The following is a 20201-nucleotide window of genomic DNA, read 5'->3' as shown; positions in this document are numbered from 1 at the left end:
CCCTTAAGGAGGTCACCTGGTAAATATTTATTGGATGAATAAATCAGCGATACATTTCATAGAGGCTATCGCTGACTCTGTTGACAAAGAATGACTGGAAATGGATGCAAGGGGATGTGCCACTCTTGTTCTCTGTGGTGTGTCCCTTTGATAGGTACAAGTGGAAAGGGTGATACAAACTGTGTTCTGTTCCCCTCTAGGGCTCAGCCCTGATGGAGGCTGAGGAGCCCCAACATGGGGTCTCGACCCCCATCCCTGCCTTAGCGGAGCTCACTGTTATCCCGGAAGCTCTCAGGAGAAGCTGTCAGACCGCTGCCTTGGGGCCCGAAGCTCAGGAAGGCTGGGAGCCATCCTCTGCGTGGGCAGAGGGACGAGGGCTCTCAGAGACCCAGCGGGGAGACTTAAGGGATGTGAAGAGCTGTGCAACCAAGAGTGTGACATCTTTCCCCAAGGAAGTGCCTGCAGGTGCAGAGACCAACCAAGAAGATTCTGTGGGCGAGATGGGGGATACCCCAGAGCGCCAGGAGCTGGTGCCTCAGAGCCCGACCGATGGGGAGGTGAGGACGCCGGCTCCCTCAGAGCTCGGGGCCTGCGTTGTTCAAGGTGAACATCTAGACATGGTCCCAGGATCCGGTGAGCTGGGTGGTGGCGTGGAGATGGAATTTCGACAGGAACTCACGTCCTCGACTGGGGAAACTGGACATGCAGAAGAGGAGGAAGCTTTTCCAGATGCCTCTGCTCAGCCCAGATTTGGTCCTTCCTATGAACGGCGCCCTGAAGAGACCCACCAGCCAGGGGACTCTGTCAGGCAGGGGGAAGAGCCTCAGTCCACAGCGGCACGAGAAGGTCCAGGGAGCGGGGAACCCGTGTGCCTTCTGGGGGCCGAGGGGCTGGGGGAGCAGGGACTAGCAGACACGGGGTTCCAGGAGGAAGCAGCTGTCGCGGAGGGTGGGCGTTCAGGGGAGCAGGAACAGAAGGGGGATCAGGTTGATGGTACAGAGGGAGAACAAAGGCAAAAACAGGAGCAGATACAAGGTGATACGATGCCTGCAAAACAAGGAGAAAGAACGGGGCTTTGTGGGGACTTGGAAGGTCTACACTGTCGTGAGCAGGAGATGAAGACTCAGGGCCGGAGAGATCTGCCTCAGGGGGAGGAGGGGAAGAGGGAGTTCGGGGGGCCAAAGGAGAGCAGCATGGATGCTCAGAATGAGGAGAGGAAAAGTTTGGTGGGGAGATCAGGGAAAGTAAGTGGAAGGCAAGATGGTCAAGGTCTCCAGCGGAAAGTGATGTTCGTGCAGCGGCAGGAGGAGGAGCTGGGGAACCGGGATGGGGACCCGCTGCGGGGAGAGTCCGGAGAGGGGAGTACAGAAGATGGGGAAGCACTTGATGGCCTTTCCACACAGGCTCTGGTAGCCTCTGAGGTCTCTTCTCCCTGTGACTTGTTTCTAGACACCTGTCATCCCATGACCAGTGTTCCTGGGACTCAGAGGGAGCCTCGGGCTGAGGAACCACTGCCTGTAGCTCCAGCGCCTACACTGGAGTCAGGAGGATGGTCCTCCCAGCCCGTTTCTTTACCAGGCTCTTTCCCTGCGGGGGAGTCACCTGATCAAGAAATAGCTCAGGATGGCCAGCAGGAGGGATCTGAGCTGGGGAAGGGGGCAGTGTTCAGCCAGGGCACTGAGCGGGTCTCTGCCAGTACATTGGCACCTTCTCCGAGGACACCTGGTTCAGCTCCTTTCAGTCCTGCCGACGTCTCCCCGAGCACAGCCACATCATCATCTGCCAGCCCCCCAGTCGCCTCTTCCAGGAGGGAGTCCTCTCTTGCTGTACATTCTTCAGAAACCTCCAGAGCATCTCTTTGGACCAACAACACATCTCACTGTGGGGCTTCGGAGACTCCCCCAGCTCCCCTCCGTGGCTTCCTGACTGCAGAGGCCACCATGGAAATATCCACCAGCTCCAGCCGGGCCAACCCTCCGAGCCCCCTAGGCCACTCCACAGGGGCTTTCCAGCACCTAAGGAGCAACTCCTTCCCAGGCTCTCATAGGACAGAGCCAACTCCGGACTTGCTGGGACTATCACTTTCCTTCTCCCATTTAGAGTTGCCCCAGAGGGCCCCCAAACCTGCCATCTATGGCTCTGTGATCCCAAGAAGGGACAGGAAAAGTGGCAGGGACTGCAGGATCATTCCAGAATCCCCTAGTTCATTATCTGCTCTGGGGCAGGACTCTCAAGAATTCACCTCAAATCCAGAAAGATCCAGTAGTCCCTGCCGCACCCAGCCATGTGGCTACCGACACACTTCAGCCTCTGCCCCAGAGTCTATTGCCTATGGCTCTTCCCCACCCCTTGTCTATGTAGATGCAAGGATCCACGAACCTCTGCCCCCTCCTCCCCCAGAGAAGAGGCGTGTCCACCCCTCCATGGTAGAGAGAGACAGCCATCTCCACGCAGGAGTTCCCATGCTAAAGCGGTGTGGCCATCCTCTTCCTTTGGCCCCAGGTTCGGGGCTACATGGTCCCCCTAAAGGCCCACTTCCGCCTGTTCCTGACTCCCTTGTGGCAAGGCAGCACCGACCTCTGCCCTCTACCCCCGACACTCCCCACCCTGCTCAGACCTCCTCCTCCCACAGGCTGAGATACAACAAGCCATTACCCCCAACCCCTGATTTGTCGCAGACCCACCATTCTGTTTCTTCTTCTAGTAGTCCAAGGACCTACAGGCCTCTACCCCCTGTCCCTATTATGGATCCTCCCACTGAACCACCCCCATTACCCCCGAAGTCCAGGGGGAGGAGTAGGAGCACTCAGGGAGAACTCATGAATGCAGGGGGTCAGGGCAAGCCAAGGCCCATTTGTCCAGAGCGGACAGTCTCCACTCCCCATTCTGTTGGACGTACCTCCTGGCCCCCAGCCATGGGCCGATCAACAGACTCTTTGGCCCCCACCAGCAGGAGCAAAAGTGAAGGGTCCCCTGGCATGGCTTTCAGCAACGTGGCAACCCTTCTAAGTCCCTCTTCCCCAACCACACCCTGGAGTCTGGAGCTCCCGGGACCCACTTCTGAACCAGGACCCTCAGAAGAGTCTGGGGCGCCTGCCAGAGGATCTTTGAGAAGAACAGCCCCTCAGGAAGGAGCCAATGGCCTGAGGAGGTTGGATGTAGGCCAGGCAAGGCAGTCGACAAAACTCAGCCATCCCCATCTGGAGAAGGCGTCCAGCTGGCCCCACAGGCGGGACCCAGGGAGACCACCGGAGAGCAGCAGCGGGCAGGTTGTAGACCCTGGTGAGGGATCCAGTAGGCACAAGGGCTGGAACCGCCAAGGCCTGCGCCGACCTTCCATCTTGCCTGAGGGCTGTTCAGGTAAGCGACAGGCACGGAGCATGGTGACACTCCTGTCGGACCAAGCTTTCTCCAGCTCTCAGCACCGCACCCATCTTCTGTCCCCAGGGCCTCTACTGTTCCCTCTGGTGACTTCACTCATGCACATACCCAATGTCAACACAGAGGGAAGCCCTTGAAAACCCCTCTGAGCTCACTATAATGCTCTTCTTCTCCTTTCCCTCTGTCCTCTCACCCAGCCGCAGTGTCCTTTTACTGTGTACCTGTTTTTCCCAAGGTGGTTGTGGATGTCCCCCCTCTCCCCTCCATGACGCACACACTCTCCAGCTACCAACACCTGCTTAATGTCCTCCTTGTCATAGAGAGGACATCCTCTTCTTGTCCAGTTCACATCTGATACCAGGGATGGGGACGCCCCTGGTAAAATAGCGTCCTCGAGTGCGTTCTACTTCGGCACTGCTCCCCGTCACAGACTCCCAGTTAGCCCTTCTGTTCCCTCACATGCCTGCATCTCCTGCTCTAGGTCTTACCTTCTTGGGCTCTCTGAATGTCCCTCTAAAATCTCAGTGACTTCCCCATCTCCATTTCCAGATACAAGAGGTCCAGCCGTAGAAAAAGCGCTTGGCCCTTCAGACACCATCGTTTTTCGGTGAGTCACCTTCTCTCCTGACAGACATGTCTGGACTGTCTTTTCTTAGGATCCTGAGATTTCCATTAGCTGACAAGCATTTTGGGACACTGTGTCTTCCAGGGGTGGGGAGGGTAAGAGACGTACACCAGGACTCCAGGGTAAGGGCATCCTTTCTCTGCCTGGCTGTCAGCGGGCTCTGACCCTCCCATCCTCCTAGGTTCTTTTTTTTTTTTTTAATATTTTTTTAAATTTATTTATTTGTCAGGGACAGAGGGAGAGAGAGCGAGCGAGCACAGGCAGACAGAGGCAGGCAGAGGCAGAGGGAGAAGCAGGCTCCCTGCCGAGCAAGGAGCCCAATGTGGGACTCGATCCCAGGACGCTGGGATCATGACCTGAGCCAAAGGCAGGTGCTTAACCAACTGAGCCACCCAGGCGTCCCCCTCCTAGGTTCTTTGCCCATGAACTAAACCCCCGGTAAAAATGCAACATGACGTCCAAAACAGCTCTGAACTACCTCAGAGTGGGTCAGGCCACAGCTTGCCTCCCGAGGGGATTTGGTCCTCATATCCCAGCACATGTCCCAGGGGTCGGGAGACTGTCTCATCTCCGGTCACCTGGGGCTTCTCTGCCTCAGTGTCCAGCAAGCACCCAGAGCCCTCCTTGCCTCCACAGGGAGAAGAAACCAAAGGAGGTCATGGGAGGCTTTTCGAGACGCCGCTCGAAGCTCATCAACTCCTGTGAGTACCTTGAAACAGAAGTAGACCCATATGGCGTTTTGCCCCAGACTGGAGCTCCTGGCTGTCCTCAGCAGGGCTGTGATCTCTACAGGGGGAGAGGATCTCTAGGACAGTCAGAAGCAGCTCGGTGGCTTCTGTCTTCATGCCTCAACCTCCCTGCCTCCCTGATTCTCTCCCTCTGCCGTACTTCTGTGCCCCTGTAGCCCAGCTGCTGTACCAGGAGTACAGCGATGTGGTTCTGAACAAGGAGATTCAAAGCCAGCAGCGGTTGGACAGCCTGGGAGAGGCGACCGGGCCGGCCTCCCCCCGGCAGCCCCGGAGGACCCTGGTCTCCTCAGAGTCTTACCTGCAGCGCCTGTCCATGGCCTCCAGCGGCTCCCTCTGGCAGGAAATCCCCGTGGTGCGCAACAGCACCGTGCTGCTCTCCATGACCCACGAAGACCAAAAACTACAGGAGGTACCCGGTGGGCAGGGGCGGGGCGTGCTATCCAGGGAGAGCAGAGTCTCCTCCTGATTCCCTCCTCCTCGCTGCCGCCGCCGCCAGCAGGAGCAGGTTGTCCCCATCACACGCTCTGTGCCCGCCACGGCTGTCGCTCATCTCCACTGGGGGGCATCTGGACTGCTTTCGGGGGTGTCAGCACTGGCCCTCCTCCCCACGTCCACAGGGGCTTCCTCCTACTGTTGCTGACTGGGGCTCACACAAAGTGACCATGGCCTTGAGTCTGTTGGGAGGAATGTGGAAATGATCCCTTCACGGCCGCTTCAGGCTGGACTCAAATTTCCCTCTTCAGCCGGGGTTCCACACTGCACTGGAGCTTTTCTCTTCCACCAAGGCGTGTATGTGAGTGGCTTTTCGCTGCATCCCTTGCAGCTGTCCTGTGGCCCACTGGTCTCATACAGGCTTTGGGATGACCGTCAGCCTCGGCTCAGTCTGTACACCCAGTGGCAAGACTGTAGTAGAGGCTGCTTGTCGGATGTTACAGGATGTTATGTGGGTACCATTACTAGGTTTCTCCTGGAGGGCTTCTCTTTTTTTTTTTTTTAAGATTTTATTTTTTTATTTATTTGACAGACAGAGGTCACAAGTAGGCAGGGAGGCAGGCAGAGAGAGAGGAAGGGAAGCAGGCTCCCCGCTGAGCAGAGAGCCCGATGCGGGGCTCGATCCCAGGACCCTGGGATCATGACCTGAGCCGAAGGCAGAGGCTTTAACCCACTGAGCCACCCAGGTGCCCCTGGAGGGCTTCTCTTAATAATCCACCTGACGTGGGTCAGAACCCTCTTCCCAGGAAGACAAGGCACCACGGACAGGCATCATGGAATCATGCGTACATACTGGGCTCTGGAATAAATGACCCGGTCGTGAGGCCCACTTTGCTGTTTGCTGGCTGTTTAACTTTGGCCACATCACTTGATCTTTCTAACCTTCTGCTTTCTCATCTGTAAAACTGGGTCACCAAAAAGGGTGAGTGCGTCGTGCGTAGCAGTCACTCCGAGAATGTTCTCTGCTGTACTGTAATTTCAAGTCAGGCCCCCCTGGGTTTGAATCCTGGCTTAGCATTTGCAGGCCGTGTACCTTCAGGCAAGTTATAGAACCACCAAACCTCAGTTTCCTGGTCTAAAGCTCGAAGATAATGTCTGTCTTTCAGGATTGCTGTGTGGTTTGGGTGAAGTACCCGCCCCTAGCTCTTAGCGTGCTGTGCTTGTTTGGTGCGTCTTAATGCCGTGTTCTCCCCCTTTCAGAGGTGGGAAGGAGTCAGATGTTGGCCAGAAGGACTTAAGGATGAACAAAGCAAACAGAGGCCACTATAAATGTTTAGGTTTTTTGGAAGCTCAGACTTGGGAGCCTTTTAATGACCTCAGCTTTCAAGTACATGAGGGTTACGTAGAAAATCAGTGACCTGCCCAGTACTTACGGACCAAATGGCAGGACACAATATGAACCCTCGCTCTCTGTCCGCAGCTCCAGCACACCTGGAAGTCCCCCAGGCCTCCCGGGCCAGCCCTGGTCCGCTGTTCTGAGAAGAGAGGCCTCTAGTGTGCACAGAGTCCTTCCATAAAACAGCATCGTGGGTGCACAAGCACAAGGTGCTTGCACCAGCTCCATTTCTTTTGACTGTCACCACATCTTTGTGACATGGGGGGGGTCACTGTACCTACACAAAAAGACAAAAAACCTGAGGTTCAGTGAGGTTAGCTGAGCCACAGTCAGTGAATGTTGGAACCAGTATTCAAACGTAGCTTGTGTCCCCGTTCAGTGTTGTATATGACGGTCATCAGCCAGGTGTGTGTGTGTCATCTCTGTCTTTTCTGTCGCTGCATCTACCTTGAAGCCGTGTGCTTGGGTGGAGAGAGAGCCTGAGCAGCCCTGTGGAGGAGGGCGGGCCCGGGAGCCGTGGCGCCGCCTGCTGGAACCTCCACCTAAGTTCACAAGTGCTGGACCATCTCCATGAAGCCACAACAGCACATCCCGTTCTCAAATCTCCTGCTTCCTCCCGTTTCTCCTCACACCCCAAATGACCTTCACCCCCTAAATCTGTCTCTCTTTCTCTTTCAAAGTTCCTTGGCTCAGTGAGTTAACAAACTCACTCAGTTACCAAACTCCAAAACCACTCCAAAACCAAGACATTAAATTGTGACTCTGGCGGCTCGTTCAGGCCCCATTTCCAGCAAAGAACCAAGTTCTTCCAGATCTGCCTCCTAAGTAATTAGGAAGCTGGCCTGCCTCTCCCCACCCCCATAGCCATTCAGACCCCCGTCCGTCACCTGGAATGATTGTGGCAGTTTCCTAACGTGTCTCCCTGGCCCCCCTCTACTCCTCTCCACAAAGTGCTCAGAAATAACCTTTATAAAAACCAGATCTGATCGAGTTATTTCCCTACACGAAGCTTCTTTTAATCTTCTCACTGCCTCAAGTCCAAGCCATTTGCTTTGTTTACACAGTCCTCCAGACCTCTGTTCGCCTCCCCAGCTCCGTCTCCTGCCACTACTGCAGCATAAATACTTGGTTCCAAAAACACTCCATTTATTTGAGCTTCTGGAAAGTATCCTTTTCTCTTACACCTGTAGGGGCTCGTACTCATTCTTCCCTCAGGCTCCAGTGCTCTTTCCTTATCCTTCCGATACCACGTTGGGCTCTGATGTGGCCGTGAGCTGTGGGAGGAGGAGCCGTGTTCCCTCCTCTAACCCCAGAACGTTATGCAGTGCCTTATGTACACCGGGGACTCGATACCTATTTTATTTTATTTATTTATTTATTACAAGATTTTATTTATTTATTTGACAGACAGAGATCACAAGTAGGCAGACAGAGGGGAGGAAGCAGGCTCCCGCTGAGCAGAGAGCCCGATGTGGGGCTCGATCCCAGGACCCTGGGATCATGACCCAAGCCGAAGGCAGAGGCTTTAGTCCATTGATCCACCCAGGTGCCCCTTGATACTTATTTTAAATTAATCTCCTCTACAACTTCCCAGGCCAAATTTGAGCTGATTGTGTCAGAAGCCTCGTACCTACGCAGCCTGCACGTGGCCGTGGATCATTTCCAGCTGTCCGCCCCGCTGCGGGCCACCCTTTCCAACCAGGAATACCAGTGGCTCTTCTCTCGGCTACAGGACGTGCGTGACGTCAGCACCACGTGAGAGTCCTCTTCTCCCAGACGCTGCTCCCTCGGCCTCCGAATCTTTAGCCTGTAAACCATCTCTGCTGGTGGTGGTGGTTCTCCTCTCTCGGCTGCCCTCTCACGGCTCCCTTCATGACTGCCAGTGCTGTGGGGGTGGGGAGAGCAAGGACGAGGAGAGGGGGTGGGGGCGGACAGATCCATTCATGGATGAGCAGACACACGGGAAGTGCTTCTGAGGTTGCGGACGGGGTGTCCTGTGGGCAGGCACTGCACGGAGATGGGTTGTGGGAAACAGGTAAAGATCAGAAAGCCAGAAAAATCAAAAAAATAATAGGAAATGGACTGTAAGAATCAGAGGGTTATATCGGGGCAAACTAGGGATTGCCCCGGACAGCAGGGGCACAGAGCTAAGAACACTCAGTAGAAGTTACGGACAAGTAGAAGGAAGGAGTCACCCACTCAAGGAGTAGCAGGGCTCAGCCGACTGCTCACGTGAGGCCCACGAGCCTCAGGCAACTTGTGTCAATGCGGCGCAGGTTCCTTTCAGACCTGGAGGAGAACTTCGAGAACAACATCTTCACCTTCCAAGTGTGTGATGTCGTCCTGAGCCACGCTCCCAGTTTCCGTCGGGTCTACCTGCCTTACGTCACTAACCAGACCTACCAGGAACGTACCTTCCAAGGCCTGCTGTAAGACCTCATCCCCGTCCGGTCCCCCCTGTGGGCTCTGCGGTGACCTTGCCGCAAAACCCCCCAGCCCCAACCCTGAGTCGTGTCCCCAAAGCACGTGTTCTTGTGCCTGCTCCGGGATCCCAGCCCCGACCCACCTTTTAGACGCCCCCGCCACAGACATAACCCTGCGTGTCCGCTCCCTGTGCCTCCGCTGTGCCTCCAGTCCTCTCCATGTCCCTTCTCACTCGAGGCTCGCTGCCCACACAGGACCAGCAACAGCAGTTTCCGAGAGGTCCTGGAGAAGCTGGAGAGCGACCCCGTCTGCCAACGCCTTTCCCTCAAGTCCTTCCTGATCCTGCCCTTCCAGCGGATCACGCGTCTCAAACTGCTGCTCCAGGTACAATGGGTCCCCCTCTGGGCCTCTCCCCTCCACCCGAAAGGGATAACCTCAGGGAGCCCCAAGGCACGGCCCTGGCCATTCTTCTGCCCCTCTCCCACACCCTGTGGACAATGTGTGCCCTCTCCCCACGGCCCACACCCTTCTTCCTCGGGGTGAATTTGCTGCAGAATTTGTTCCCAGACTTCGTTAGCCAACCCTCAATTTTCTCTTCCTGTTCTCCCCTCTCTTCTTTCCCTCTGGCTCCTGCCTACTGTTTGTTCTATAGAACATTCTGAAGAGAACACAGCCGGGCTCTTCCGAGGAAGCAGAGGCCACCAAGGCACATCATGTCCTGGAGGAGGTAAGCAGCCACCCCCACTCAGACCCCTTGACTGGCCTTCTCAGAGATTTCTTCTTCTACGCAGTCCCATTACTCCAGAGAGCACAGGACCATGCCAGTGGGATTGCTCAGCCACCTCAGGAACCCTCTGGAAGTTCCCTCAGGAACCTCCAAACACCCTCTCCCCCGTCCCCCTCCCCCTCTCCTTCCCACGCTAAGGACACTCCACACCAAGGGACTGTGCTCTCACCACCACCATCCCCAGATTAAATCTGACATTTACTCCACCCAGGAATGTCCCCTCAGGTCATACAAGGTAGACCAGAGGCCTAGAACTTCAGTCTGATGCTGCCTTCATGCTGTCCCAGCCTGCTGGAAAAAAAACGGAGGCAGTCACAACCAACCTCCAGATTTCTTGGAGGGGACTCCAAGGTCACAGCCTCTAACACAGTGCTCTTCTCTCTCTCCTCACCCTGCTTGACCCTCAGCTGATCCGGGACTGCAATAACAACGTTCAGAGGATGCGACGGACAGAGGAGCTCATCTACCTGAGCCAGAAGATTGAGTTCGAGTGCAAAGTGAGTGGGTCCCTTGCACCCCAACCTCTCCTGCAAAGGTTCACTTCAGCATCCCCTACAGGGCACCCTCTAATGCCGAACCGTCGTTCTCACAGTGACCGGTGTCTGCCCTCACTCCTGCATCCCTCCTCTTCTATCCTGGCTCTGGGACACCCAAGTGTCTGCTTCAGTCTCCAGAGTACAGTATTAAGTGAAAAAGGATAAACACGGAACTGCGTGTATTATGGCATATTATCTTTGGTGACAGAGTAGGAGGGTACAGATCTGTGTTTGTGTTTGCTTGTGTCTAATAGAGAAACTCTGGAAGGATACATGGAAATAAAGGACAGTGGTCACCTGAGGGGGGGTTACCTGAGGGGAAGAAAGTGCGTTTGGGAAGTGGGCAGGTGAGGGAGAACTGACTAGTGTAAACCTTTGTGAGGATACATTTAGTGCTTAAACCAATGAGTATTTTACCAAGTCTTCTCCTAGTCTAACCAAAGCAATACGAAATTAATTCCAAATACAGGGCCAAAAGCTCCCATCAAAATACAAATGTAAATAAACATTCCACACTCAGGTTCCTCCTCAGAGCAGAGAACTGTCCTTGCTTCGCTTGAAGAGCAGGGAAGATGCCTGATGCGCGTGTTCTTGTCGTCCAGGACCCTTGTCTTCACCAGCTTCCGGTGCCCAGCAGACCCCACCTAGTTCTCCTTAGTCTCAATCCCACACATGACTCCACCTGCTCCCCTCCAGTGTCCGGTCATAATCAGAGAAAGAACAGATGTCAGAACTGACCAAGTCTTTTAACTTCTAAGACACTCAGCTCCTGTTTCCTGCCTTACACCCTCACATGCCCTGATGGGGGGACTCCCAGCCCCCCTTCAGTTCAGGCTTCCTGGGCTGACTCTCTCATGAAGTCACTGTCTCGGGTTGAACCACAGGCACCTGCCATTTGCCTGCGCTGTGGATGCGGGAGCTGCACAGCAGTAGGCAGTGGTAGGCAGAGGGCTCTGAGAGCAACAGCGGTTGGGTTATGAACGGGAAGGAGGACCCGGAAGAGGTGTCAGTGGTGGGACTCACGAGCAAGAGGCATGGTGGGGAGGGCAGGACTGAGGAAGGCTCACTGAGGCTTGCCCTGTCCGTGACACTGCCTTTGTGTCTTCCCTACGCTACAGATATTCCCGCTCATTTCACAGTCACGCTGGCTGGTGAAGAGTGGAGAGCTGGCCGCCCTGGAGTTCAGCCTCTCCCCAGGGCTGCGAAGGAAGCTGAACACACGTCCGGTCCACCTGCATCTCTTCAACGACTGTCTGTTGCTGTCTCGGCCCCGAGAGTCAGTGGCGGGAACGGGAGGCCAGAGCACAAGCGGGGAATGGGATGAAGCAGGAGGGCAGGACTCACAGGGACAGAAAAGGCTCGTGTTCCTAGAGGAGCCCTTCTCAGTGGCTCAGCCCGTGGAGTGCAGGTCATGGCCTAGGGAAGAGGAAGAAAGGGGATCCCACCAGATTCTGTCCCGAGATCACATGGCAGGGCTTGAACTGTGTTATGGACACAGCAAAATGTAGCGAATGAGCTTACCACATTCTCAAATCAGTTTATTTGGGCTAGACTCAGCCTTAGCGTAGATGTTCTTAGCCAGTTCCAGATCCTAACTCTTTGGTTCTAAGGGCCTTGGAGAATGTATGTTGGTTCTGTCTCACCAACTCTTTAAAGTGGTGAAGTAGTCAGTTGCAGTAGACCTGTGGTTTGCCAAATTGGTGACAATTCCCCGGGGACCCTGGAGCTACCATCTTGGGAGCGAGGTAGCACCATCTCCTGGTGTTTGGGAGAATTTGCAAGCTGCAAAGGATAGGGATTTTGAATCCAGAGACGGGAGGGTAGATGAAGTTTAACAGTTACAGAACTGGGTTGACAAGCCTTGTGTTTTGCAGGGGTGGCCGGTTCCTGGTGTTCGACCACGCTCCCTTCTCCTCCATCCGAGGGGAAAAGTGTGAAATGAAGCTCCACGGACCTCACAAAAACCTCTTCCGACTCTTCCTGCTGCACAACGCACAGGGCACCCAGGCCGAGTTCCTCTTCAGCACTGAGACCCAGTGAGATGGGGCTGGACAGAGGGTCTGGGGAGGGAGGGCGGGAGGACATCCTGGGAAGGAAGTGGGGCCGCGGCGGAAAATGTGCCCAGAAAACAGCCACAGCACTGTTTATCCTATTCTGGACTGGAGGGCATCCATAGGGCACCCCAAATCCAAACTCTTAGAACTAAGAGACAACTTGCAAGAGATGGGGTAGGAAAGGGTGCAAAGTTACTACCAAAGTTTAATATCTGTTTTATGCTCTTCAGTCAAGAGAGACAAAGTCTGCAAGACAACAGAAAGGAGATGGGCTGGTATGGAGTGACTAAAGGACTGAATTACTGATGTCCCCGAGTGATTGGCCACGTGTATAAGCCAGAAACTCTTCAGTCCCAAAGGCTGGTGGACGTACATGTGAACAAGACAAGCACTGGGATGTCTTTAGCTCGCTTTCCTCCCACCTTCCAACCCAGTCCTGTTGAGCGGAAATCTGTAGTGTTGAGAAATTTGATATGCTCATCTTTTTAATAATAATAATAATAATAAATATATTCACACACTGATACATACATTTTGGAGAGTATTAAAGAATAATACCTATAAACCCTAGTACACAGTACCTAAAATAACGAACAACTACAGCACTATAACTACTATTGCTGTTGTAAGCGATACAAACAAGAAGCCTCTTCTTTAAAAGTTTGACATGACACCAAATGGTCCAAGGATCATTGTGTTGTGGACACTTTTCAGTTTTGTCTCTTGGAAGACCCCTCAGGGTAGGATCAACCATACCTGTCTTCACTTATGGAACATAGAGGGGGACATCAAGGGTTTGACAAAATGTCACCGAAATCAAGCAATCAGATACAGACTTGTGTTCTTTATTTAGTGTTTTGGGCAGCATCTTCCTGGAATAGAAATAATGTCAGTTCTCAATTACTCAATTACTCCAGTGTTTTTGGAAGCACATAATACAAAATCCTTCAGATAATTACAAAATCAGTTTGGGTTACATTGCGTGATGAAAAAAATAGCAGATATATTTTTCTGACCTAATTATGATTACAAAATAATTTTTATCTCTGAGATGTTTGATGGAAGGGAGGTGGGCAATAGAGTATCGAGAATTAGGCAAAGGGATAGAGGGACTCTAAACTGAGATGAGCATTTTGCGAAAGCTCATGTGCAAAATTGACAGTTGACATTATGCTGCCACTTGAAAGATACGCCTTTAAGAGGATAAGCTTAGAAAGAGAAGGAGAAAAGCAAAGGGTGATAAACACAGTAACATACAATTCAAGATCTCGTGTTCCCAAGCAAGCAAAGTCCCATTGGCTTTTGTCCTAGATGTCATTGAACTAGGCGTTTTGAACCAGACAGTTCTTTCCCACAGTCATTTCCCTTCCCTGTCTGGCTCTCACCCTACACCCCAGAGCTGCCGTTGAGGCATTGACCCCGCTTTGTTTCCTCAGAAGTGAAAAGCTTCGATGGATCTCAGCCTTGGCCATGCCCAGAGAGGAGTTGGACCTTCTGGAGTGTTATGGTGAGTGAAGGGAGAAAAGGGAGAGAAAAAAGGCAGGGCTGGAAGTCACCTTCGGATGTAGGAGTTCAGGAGGCGGGATGCTAACTCTGAGACTCCCACTTACTGCTTCTGTCCAGAGGCTGAGAGTGGAAGTCTGGCCACTGGAGCTTAAGCCCCTGAGATGATCCACTTAAAACTACTCACCACAATGGTACTGCCTCCTCCTCAATATACTTCCTCTCTTGGGCAATAATTTGCTCTTTTTTCAACATTTGTCCCCTTACGTCTATCCTACCTAGATTTCACCTGCTTGAAGGTCTTGGGGAAAGTAGGGCTGGAGTGGGAGCTGTGGGAGAATAGCAACATAGGTTTGTCTTAACCACGCCCTCTCCTGTACAGAATAACCTGAGACCACTGCCCGCAGCCCAGGCGTCCAGGTAGCCCCAGGTAGCCATACACACACACACACATATTATGAATGTGTCTTACATTCATGTGAAGCCTGGATTTCTGGCTCTCATCTAAGCCCCACAGTTGTCCTCCAGTAAGAATTCCCTAGTTGCTCTCCAGAGAGGAACTGAACTCAAAGGAACATGGGTAACTCAAAAGAACCAGCTAATACAAGGAACCTCGGAAAAGGAAGTAGGAGAACCAGGCTGTAAAGCGAGTCTTACTAACTTGTGCGTTCCACAACCCGTCTGCGGGCCTTCAGCCCCCCAGTTGGAAGGAAGGCGAGATGATGCTTCCTCCTTCGCTGTTGTCTTGTAAATGGCAGAAGGAGATAAGCTTTAGAAAAAGAAGTACAGATAATAATGTAGCGTTCTGTTTGTTTTCTGAGGGAACCAGCGAAGTGTGTTAATGTAGAAAGAGTGATAAACCCACGGAAGCTGGAATGCTTGTGGGTCAGGAGTCCTCTCAGGCTTGTTATCTTGAGCTTGAAAACTGTGGAAATTTCCTCTGGTTCACAAAAATATTGAGAAAGAGAAAATCCAGAATTTCCTGAGGAATCATCTTGGTCAACCCCATCACTTACAAGGGAGGAAACAGAAGCTAGAGGGGATTAAGGTCATACCTGGAGGGCATACCTGGAGCCCATGGTTGCCTCTCTTCAGTCCCTCAGCTGGTACTGGGAAGGAAATGAAGACTGAGTCACAGAATCAGATTTTGCAATCTATTTGGGGAAACGGAACACATACACAAAGCAGCTGGATAAGTGGTAAATGGGTTTGGCCTGGACAATTACTTTTACAGGAATTCAGAATCCATTGAGGACTAGAGTCAGGGAAAGTTACAGAAGGAAGATGGGTCTTTGCAGAATTTGAGTATGCGTGAATAATGAGTCACTGAAGGTGGTCACAAGCGTATTTCTCAATTCATCTTCCTTGGAGAGATAGAATTTTGGATTCATTTCTGTTTCGGTGTTTCCATTTCCTTTTTGACTATTTTGTTTCCTGGTAGAGGATGAAGATTTTTGCAATTGCCTCATTTGTCTGTAACTTTCTAAAAGCCTCAACACTCTGTCTCCTTAGTCCTCCCAACCCCTTGTAATCCCCCTCAGGGCTCCGGTCACTTGCCTTTCCTAACTTCTCTTCACACTCTTCTCTTCCAAAGACTCCCCCCAAGTACAGTGCCTTCGAGCCTACAAACCCCGAGAGAACGACGAGTTGGCGCTAGAGAAGGCAGACGTGGTGATGGTGACTCAGCAGAGCAGTGATGGTAAGAGGGAGAATCCATGAGTAAGCTGGGCGTCGGAGGCAGGATACTCTAGGTGGAGGTATTTGTTTCCTACATAACAAAGTACCACAAATGGGGTGCCTTAAAACAATAGAATATATTCTCTCATGGTTCTAGAAGCCAGAAATCTGAAATCAGATTGTTGCCAGGGCCATGCTCTGTCTGACATCCCTTCGGGAGAGGAGATGTCTCTTCTAGCTTCTGGTGGCCCCAGGTATTCTTGGCTTGTGGTAGCCTAACTCCAGTCACTACCTCTTTCTTCCCTTTCTTCCCAAATTTCCCTCTTTTTATAAGGATGCCAGTTATATGGGATTAAGGCCCACTTTACTCAAGTGTGACTTCACCTTAACTTTACTAATTACACCTGCAACGACCCTATTCCCAAATCAGGCCACATTCTGAGGCACTTGCGGTGAAAACATAAATACATATTTTGTGGGAACACAGTTCAACCCACAAGAGCGGAGAAGGCCCATGAATAGGCAGCCGTAGACCTTGTCAGACCTAGAACAGCCAATGTTAACACACAGGGAGGCTGGATTTCCCATGCCCCGGGGCTTTCCAGTCCTTTCAGCTCTACCATTCAGAAAAGCTTTAGGGAAGGAGATCAGGGGGAGGTTATTATGGTTATTATGTCCTGGGTAATTCTTCTTCCCACCTACCCTGTGCCCCTAGGCTGGCTGGAGGGCATGCGACTCTCAGATGGGGAGCGAGGCTGGTTCCCTGTGCAGCAAGTGGAGTTCATTTCCAACCCAGACGTCCGTGCACGGAACCTGAAGGAAGCCCACCGGGTCAAGACTGCCAAACTGCAGCTGGTAGAACAGCGGACCTAGCTATTTTCTGGGAGGAATTCCCTGAACGTAAGGACAAGATGTCCCTGGAAGGGGCTGGCCCTAGAACCCTGCAACAGAGGCCTTCTGGGGACCAAGAAGCAGACCTTCTGAAAACTCGAGGACAAAATGCAGCTACCAGTCGCTAGTCCCAAACCTCCTTTCTGTGCTTTGTGCTTGGTGGAGGGATTTTGAGAGACTTTGCACTGGACTCTGAGAACTTTTCTCATCAGAAAAGGGACAAATGGGGCCTAAGCCAAGGAACTTTACCTCTTCTACCATATAGTACTTAAACATTCTCTGTTTCCAGAGTGCAGATTCAGGACTGATGAAAGTTTCCATCGCGGCTACAAGTTAAACAGAATGTGACCTCAGTCCACTGGACGGAGATGTTTAAGAGGGATTCGCACATCAGATGAGAGGGTCATCCTTGTCACCTCTAAGGTATCTTCCAACTCAAGAGATTTTCTATAATTATCGGTATGAGGTCAGGGCATGCATCTCTGGGATCTGTGTCTGTTGGTGGCAACGTGAGGGTAGTACTCTCTCACTCTAATAAACTTGGCACTTCTCTGAGTGTTTTCTTCTCAGACTCCTGAACCCTGAACAAGGTACAGAACATGGCATCCCGTGAGGATTCCAGGCCACTTGATTTAGGTGCCATGAAAGACCAAGATGGGGCCTAGGTCATAGCAGATGCCGACTCTTGCTTTATGACTTCCAAGAGTTTGGGCGGCTTTTCTGTTTGTTTTGGCCTCAGATGTTGTATAAGGACTTAGAAGGAACTGATGAGTGATGAAAATCCCATTCAAACCTCCTTTTTTATTGAACCCATAAGTTAAGGCATAGCTTAGTTGGAGTGGATTTGGAAATCCTACTCAGACATTCACGGTTTTATATTTTGGCTTGAATTATGGTGAAGGTATCTTCCCAGCTGTTTCATCCTCTTTGTGAAAAGCAGCGTGTATAATGGAAGAGTTCTAGAACCCAAGTCAGGAGGCCCCCTCCAGTTACTGCACTGCCATGACTCAGCCTGTCCATCCATGTCTCAGTTTCCTTAAATGCAGAAGACAGGGTTGGACCAAGTAACCACAAAGTCTTATCCAACTTTGCCAAATAAGATCAGAATCTTATTATATCCTATTGGATTGTCTTTCTCAGTTGAAGAATGTCACTCTATGTTATTTCTCATGTAGAGACCTCATACAGCCATAGTGTGGTCATCTTTTAAGCTGGATCATTGTAGTCCTTCCCTGGGCATTCTACTGCTCTGTCTCATTTTTAGGAAGCTCAGAAGTAGAATTGCATTGCAGCTTTGTGCAGAGGTAAAGTAATGTGATAAACTTTGTCCTCTACCCAATTAATGATGATACCACACAATAGTATCAGATTTGATAACACGTTCTGTTTTTTATCCATCCTAAAATGTAAATTAGCTTGCTTAATTCTTAGGAAAGTTAGCACTATGTAACTGGGATGGGACTAATATTCATTTATCCTAAACAGGTTGACCTACCAAAACTAAAATAGGGTTGGTTTTAGAGAAGTTCAGGTGAAGTTTTCACTATTTTCATAAAGCCAGCTTTTTATTATTAATAATTGATAGAATAATATGTACATATTGTATTAATAACAATAACAATTAATATAATCCAAATTATTTGTTCAAACCAGTATTTGAATACTGGCCATATGGCTCAAACAGAGCTGTATCCAACCTTATATTTTATAGGCAAATTCTCCCTTATTTTCCCAAAGAGGTAAAATGTCAACTTCTGAATGATACACAGGCAAATCATTTTTTTGTTGTTGAATGACTGCTGCTTTGTGTGAAGTCGCTAAGGCTTTCTGTGTGTCTTTGAAGCTGACATCTGTAACACTGAAACTGTCTTTAGATATTTAATATGTATTCATTTAATTGGGTTACCCTAATCTGGGAGATTAAAAGTCAGTTGGCTGCTCCCTGTCTTTAGATCCTTGGTTTTAAAAACAAAAGTGAAACAAACAAAAACTTAGACATGAGTCATCTCTACTCAGTTGAATTACTAAAGTTCCTATACTTTGGGTTTTGGAGAACTAGGTACGGGTCTACTTCTTTCTTATATCTTCGGATTTTCAGAATTTAACTCAACTTATTCTTTAATTCTGATTGGCATCCTTGTCTTAGAAACCACAATTTCTTAAATGAGTTTGTGAAAACAACTGTTTACCAATACTTTTTGGACAGAATTCCATTTGAGGCATGTATAAATACACAGTGTTTTGGTTTTGGGTTTTTTTTTTTTTCTTTTAAGGTTTTGTTTATGGATCTGACAGAGGAAGCACAAGCAGGAGGAGCAGCAAGGGGAGAGGGAGAAGCAGGCCCCCCGCTGAGCGGGGAGCCCTATGGACTTGGGGCTCAATTCTGAGACTCGGGGATCATGACCTGAGCTGAAGGCAGATACTCAAGCCACTGACCCACCCACGCGCCTCTAGGGTGGTTTTTTTATTTGTTTGTTTTTTTGGTTTGGTTTGGTTTATTTTAAGCAAAACCATGCACGAGGGTGCTGTCTTCAGGAGACATCAACAGGAATTCTTTATGGCCCTTTTCTGGATTAGAACATGCTTGGAGCTTAGTATCATGCAGATTTCTATTTTCTTCGTGCCCTTGACCACATTGAATTTCCATCTGTCACTTTTGCCAGTTACACACCTTAGCCCTTCTTTAAAGTTTATTTTCACCATCGACTTTTGACTTCCACTTAACTATGTTCTGAAGGTTTTTATTGTGTACTCTTTGCTCTGTCGTGGTCATTTATAATGGTGACAGTAACATCAGGCTACATGTTAATATTTGGAAGACGCACAGTTTGAGATGTATTTATTTCCCCTAATTTTATTTTCTTTCTGTCTCTTAAATAATTTCTATATCCATGAGTCAAAGCAAAATAGGTTTTGGTCCCGTGATGGCTGATTTTTTTTTTATTTTAATTTTTTTTTTCTTTTTAGTCTTTGGGCTAGAAGTTGTTTAAAAGTCTTTGAAAAATCTAAAGAAAATTATACTCACTGGCTCCCCTTCTTTCACACATATATTTATCCCCTTGAAATGAGCCCGATTTCCTTTTGTCTCCCGTGTTGCTCTACCCAGAGCAGACTGTATGCTTAAGTGTTAAGTGATACTCCCCTTATCATAGCCTCTTCTGGTTAATGAAGTTAAATTAGGAACCCGGTATTTCGGTGGAGTCGCCCTTTCCAGACACCACTGTGTCTCACCCACCCACCCTAAGGCGCGCCGTTAGGACTTGTTCGTGTTTGCACATGGTTTTCCAAACCTCTGTATTAATGTCTCGTGGTGGTGGTGGTTTGTTTCTATCACTAACAGGTTCAGTGACCCTAGAGCTGCATTTGCTGTAACATGACTCAGGAGCTGCGTGATTACGGCAACTCCAGGGCTGTTGTTTTAACGTAATCTTCTAGCTCTGAAATCAGGTGTGCAGAGAGGCCAAAGGTTACAGGCAAATGAGCTACAGAGGACCAGATGCCAAACTCGGTCATGATTCAAATGCACTGAGAACGTTCTCTGTACTTGAAAGTTTCTGACCCACTTCCTCCAGCCGTCCTGGCACTTACGGACTGGGCATTTCTCTAGTCTCTTCCCCGGAAGAGGGTGAAGCAAAGCAGCCCTTCCTTCTGCTGAATTCCCAGGGAGCTTTGCAGAAACGAGGCTCCAGGCGCGGAGAAGACTGGGGAATGCAGGTGAGTGGATGAGGGTGTTTATTCTTTCTGGG

At 50.6% G+C, this 20201-nt stretch overlaps 1 protein-coding gene across 1 annotated transcript; it reads left to right on the top strand.

Moving 5' to 3' along the window:
- Positions 1–212: 212 nt before the first annotated feature.
- Positions 213–18575, top strand: LOC111152047 (Rho guanine nucleotide exchange factor 5). Its single transcript, XM_022510332.1, has 14 exons — positions 213–3360; positions 3931–3988; positions 4643–4707; positions 4911–5164; positions 8178–8338; positions 8860–9012; positions 9262–9391; positions 9660–9734; positions 10202–10291; positions 11449–11606; positions 12205–12366; positions 13821–13891; positions 15482–15586; positions 16280–18575. The coding sequence occupies exons 1-14, from the start codon at positions 213–215 to the stop codon at positions 16435–16437; spliced, it is 4788 nt and encodes a 1595-aa protein (XP_022366040.1). The 3' UTR covers positions 16438–18575.
- The last annotated feature ends 1626 nt before the right edge of the window (positions 18576–20201 follow it).

This window comes from Enhydra lutris, unplaced genomic scaffold (assembly GCF_002288905.1).
Source record: "Enhydra lutris kenyoni isolate GAN:26980312 unplaced genomic scaffold, ASM228890v2 scaffoldscaffold27, whole genome shotgun sequence".
Classification (NCBI taxonomy): Eukaryota; Metazoa; Chordata; class Mammalia; order Carnivora; family Mustelidae; genus Enhydra; species Enhydra lutris.
This window is presented reverse-complemented; position numbering and strand designations above follow the sequence as displayed.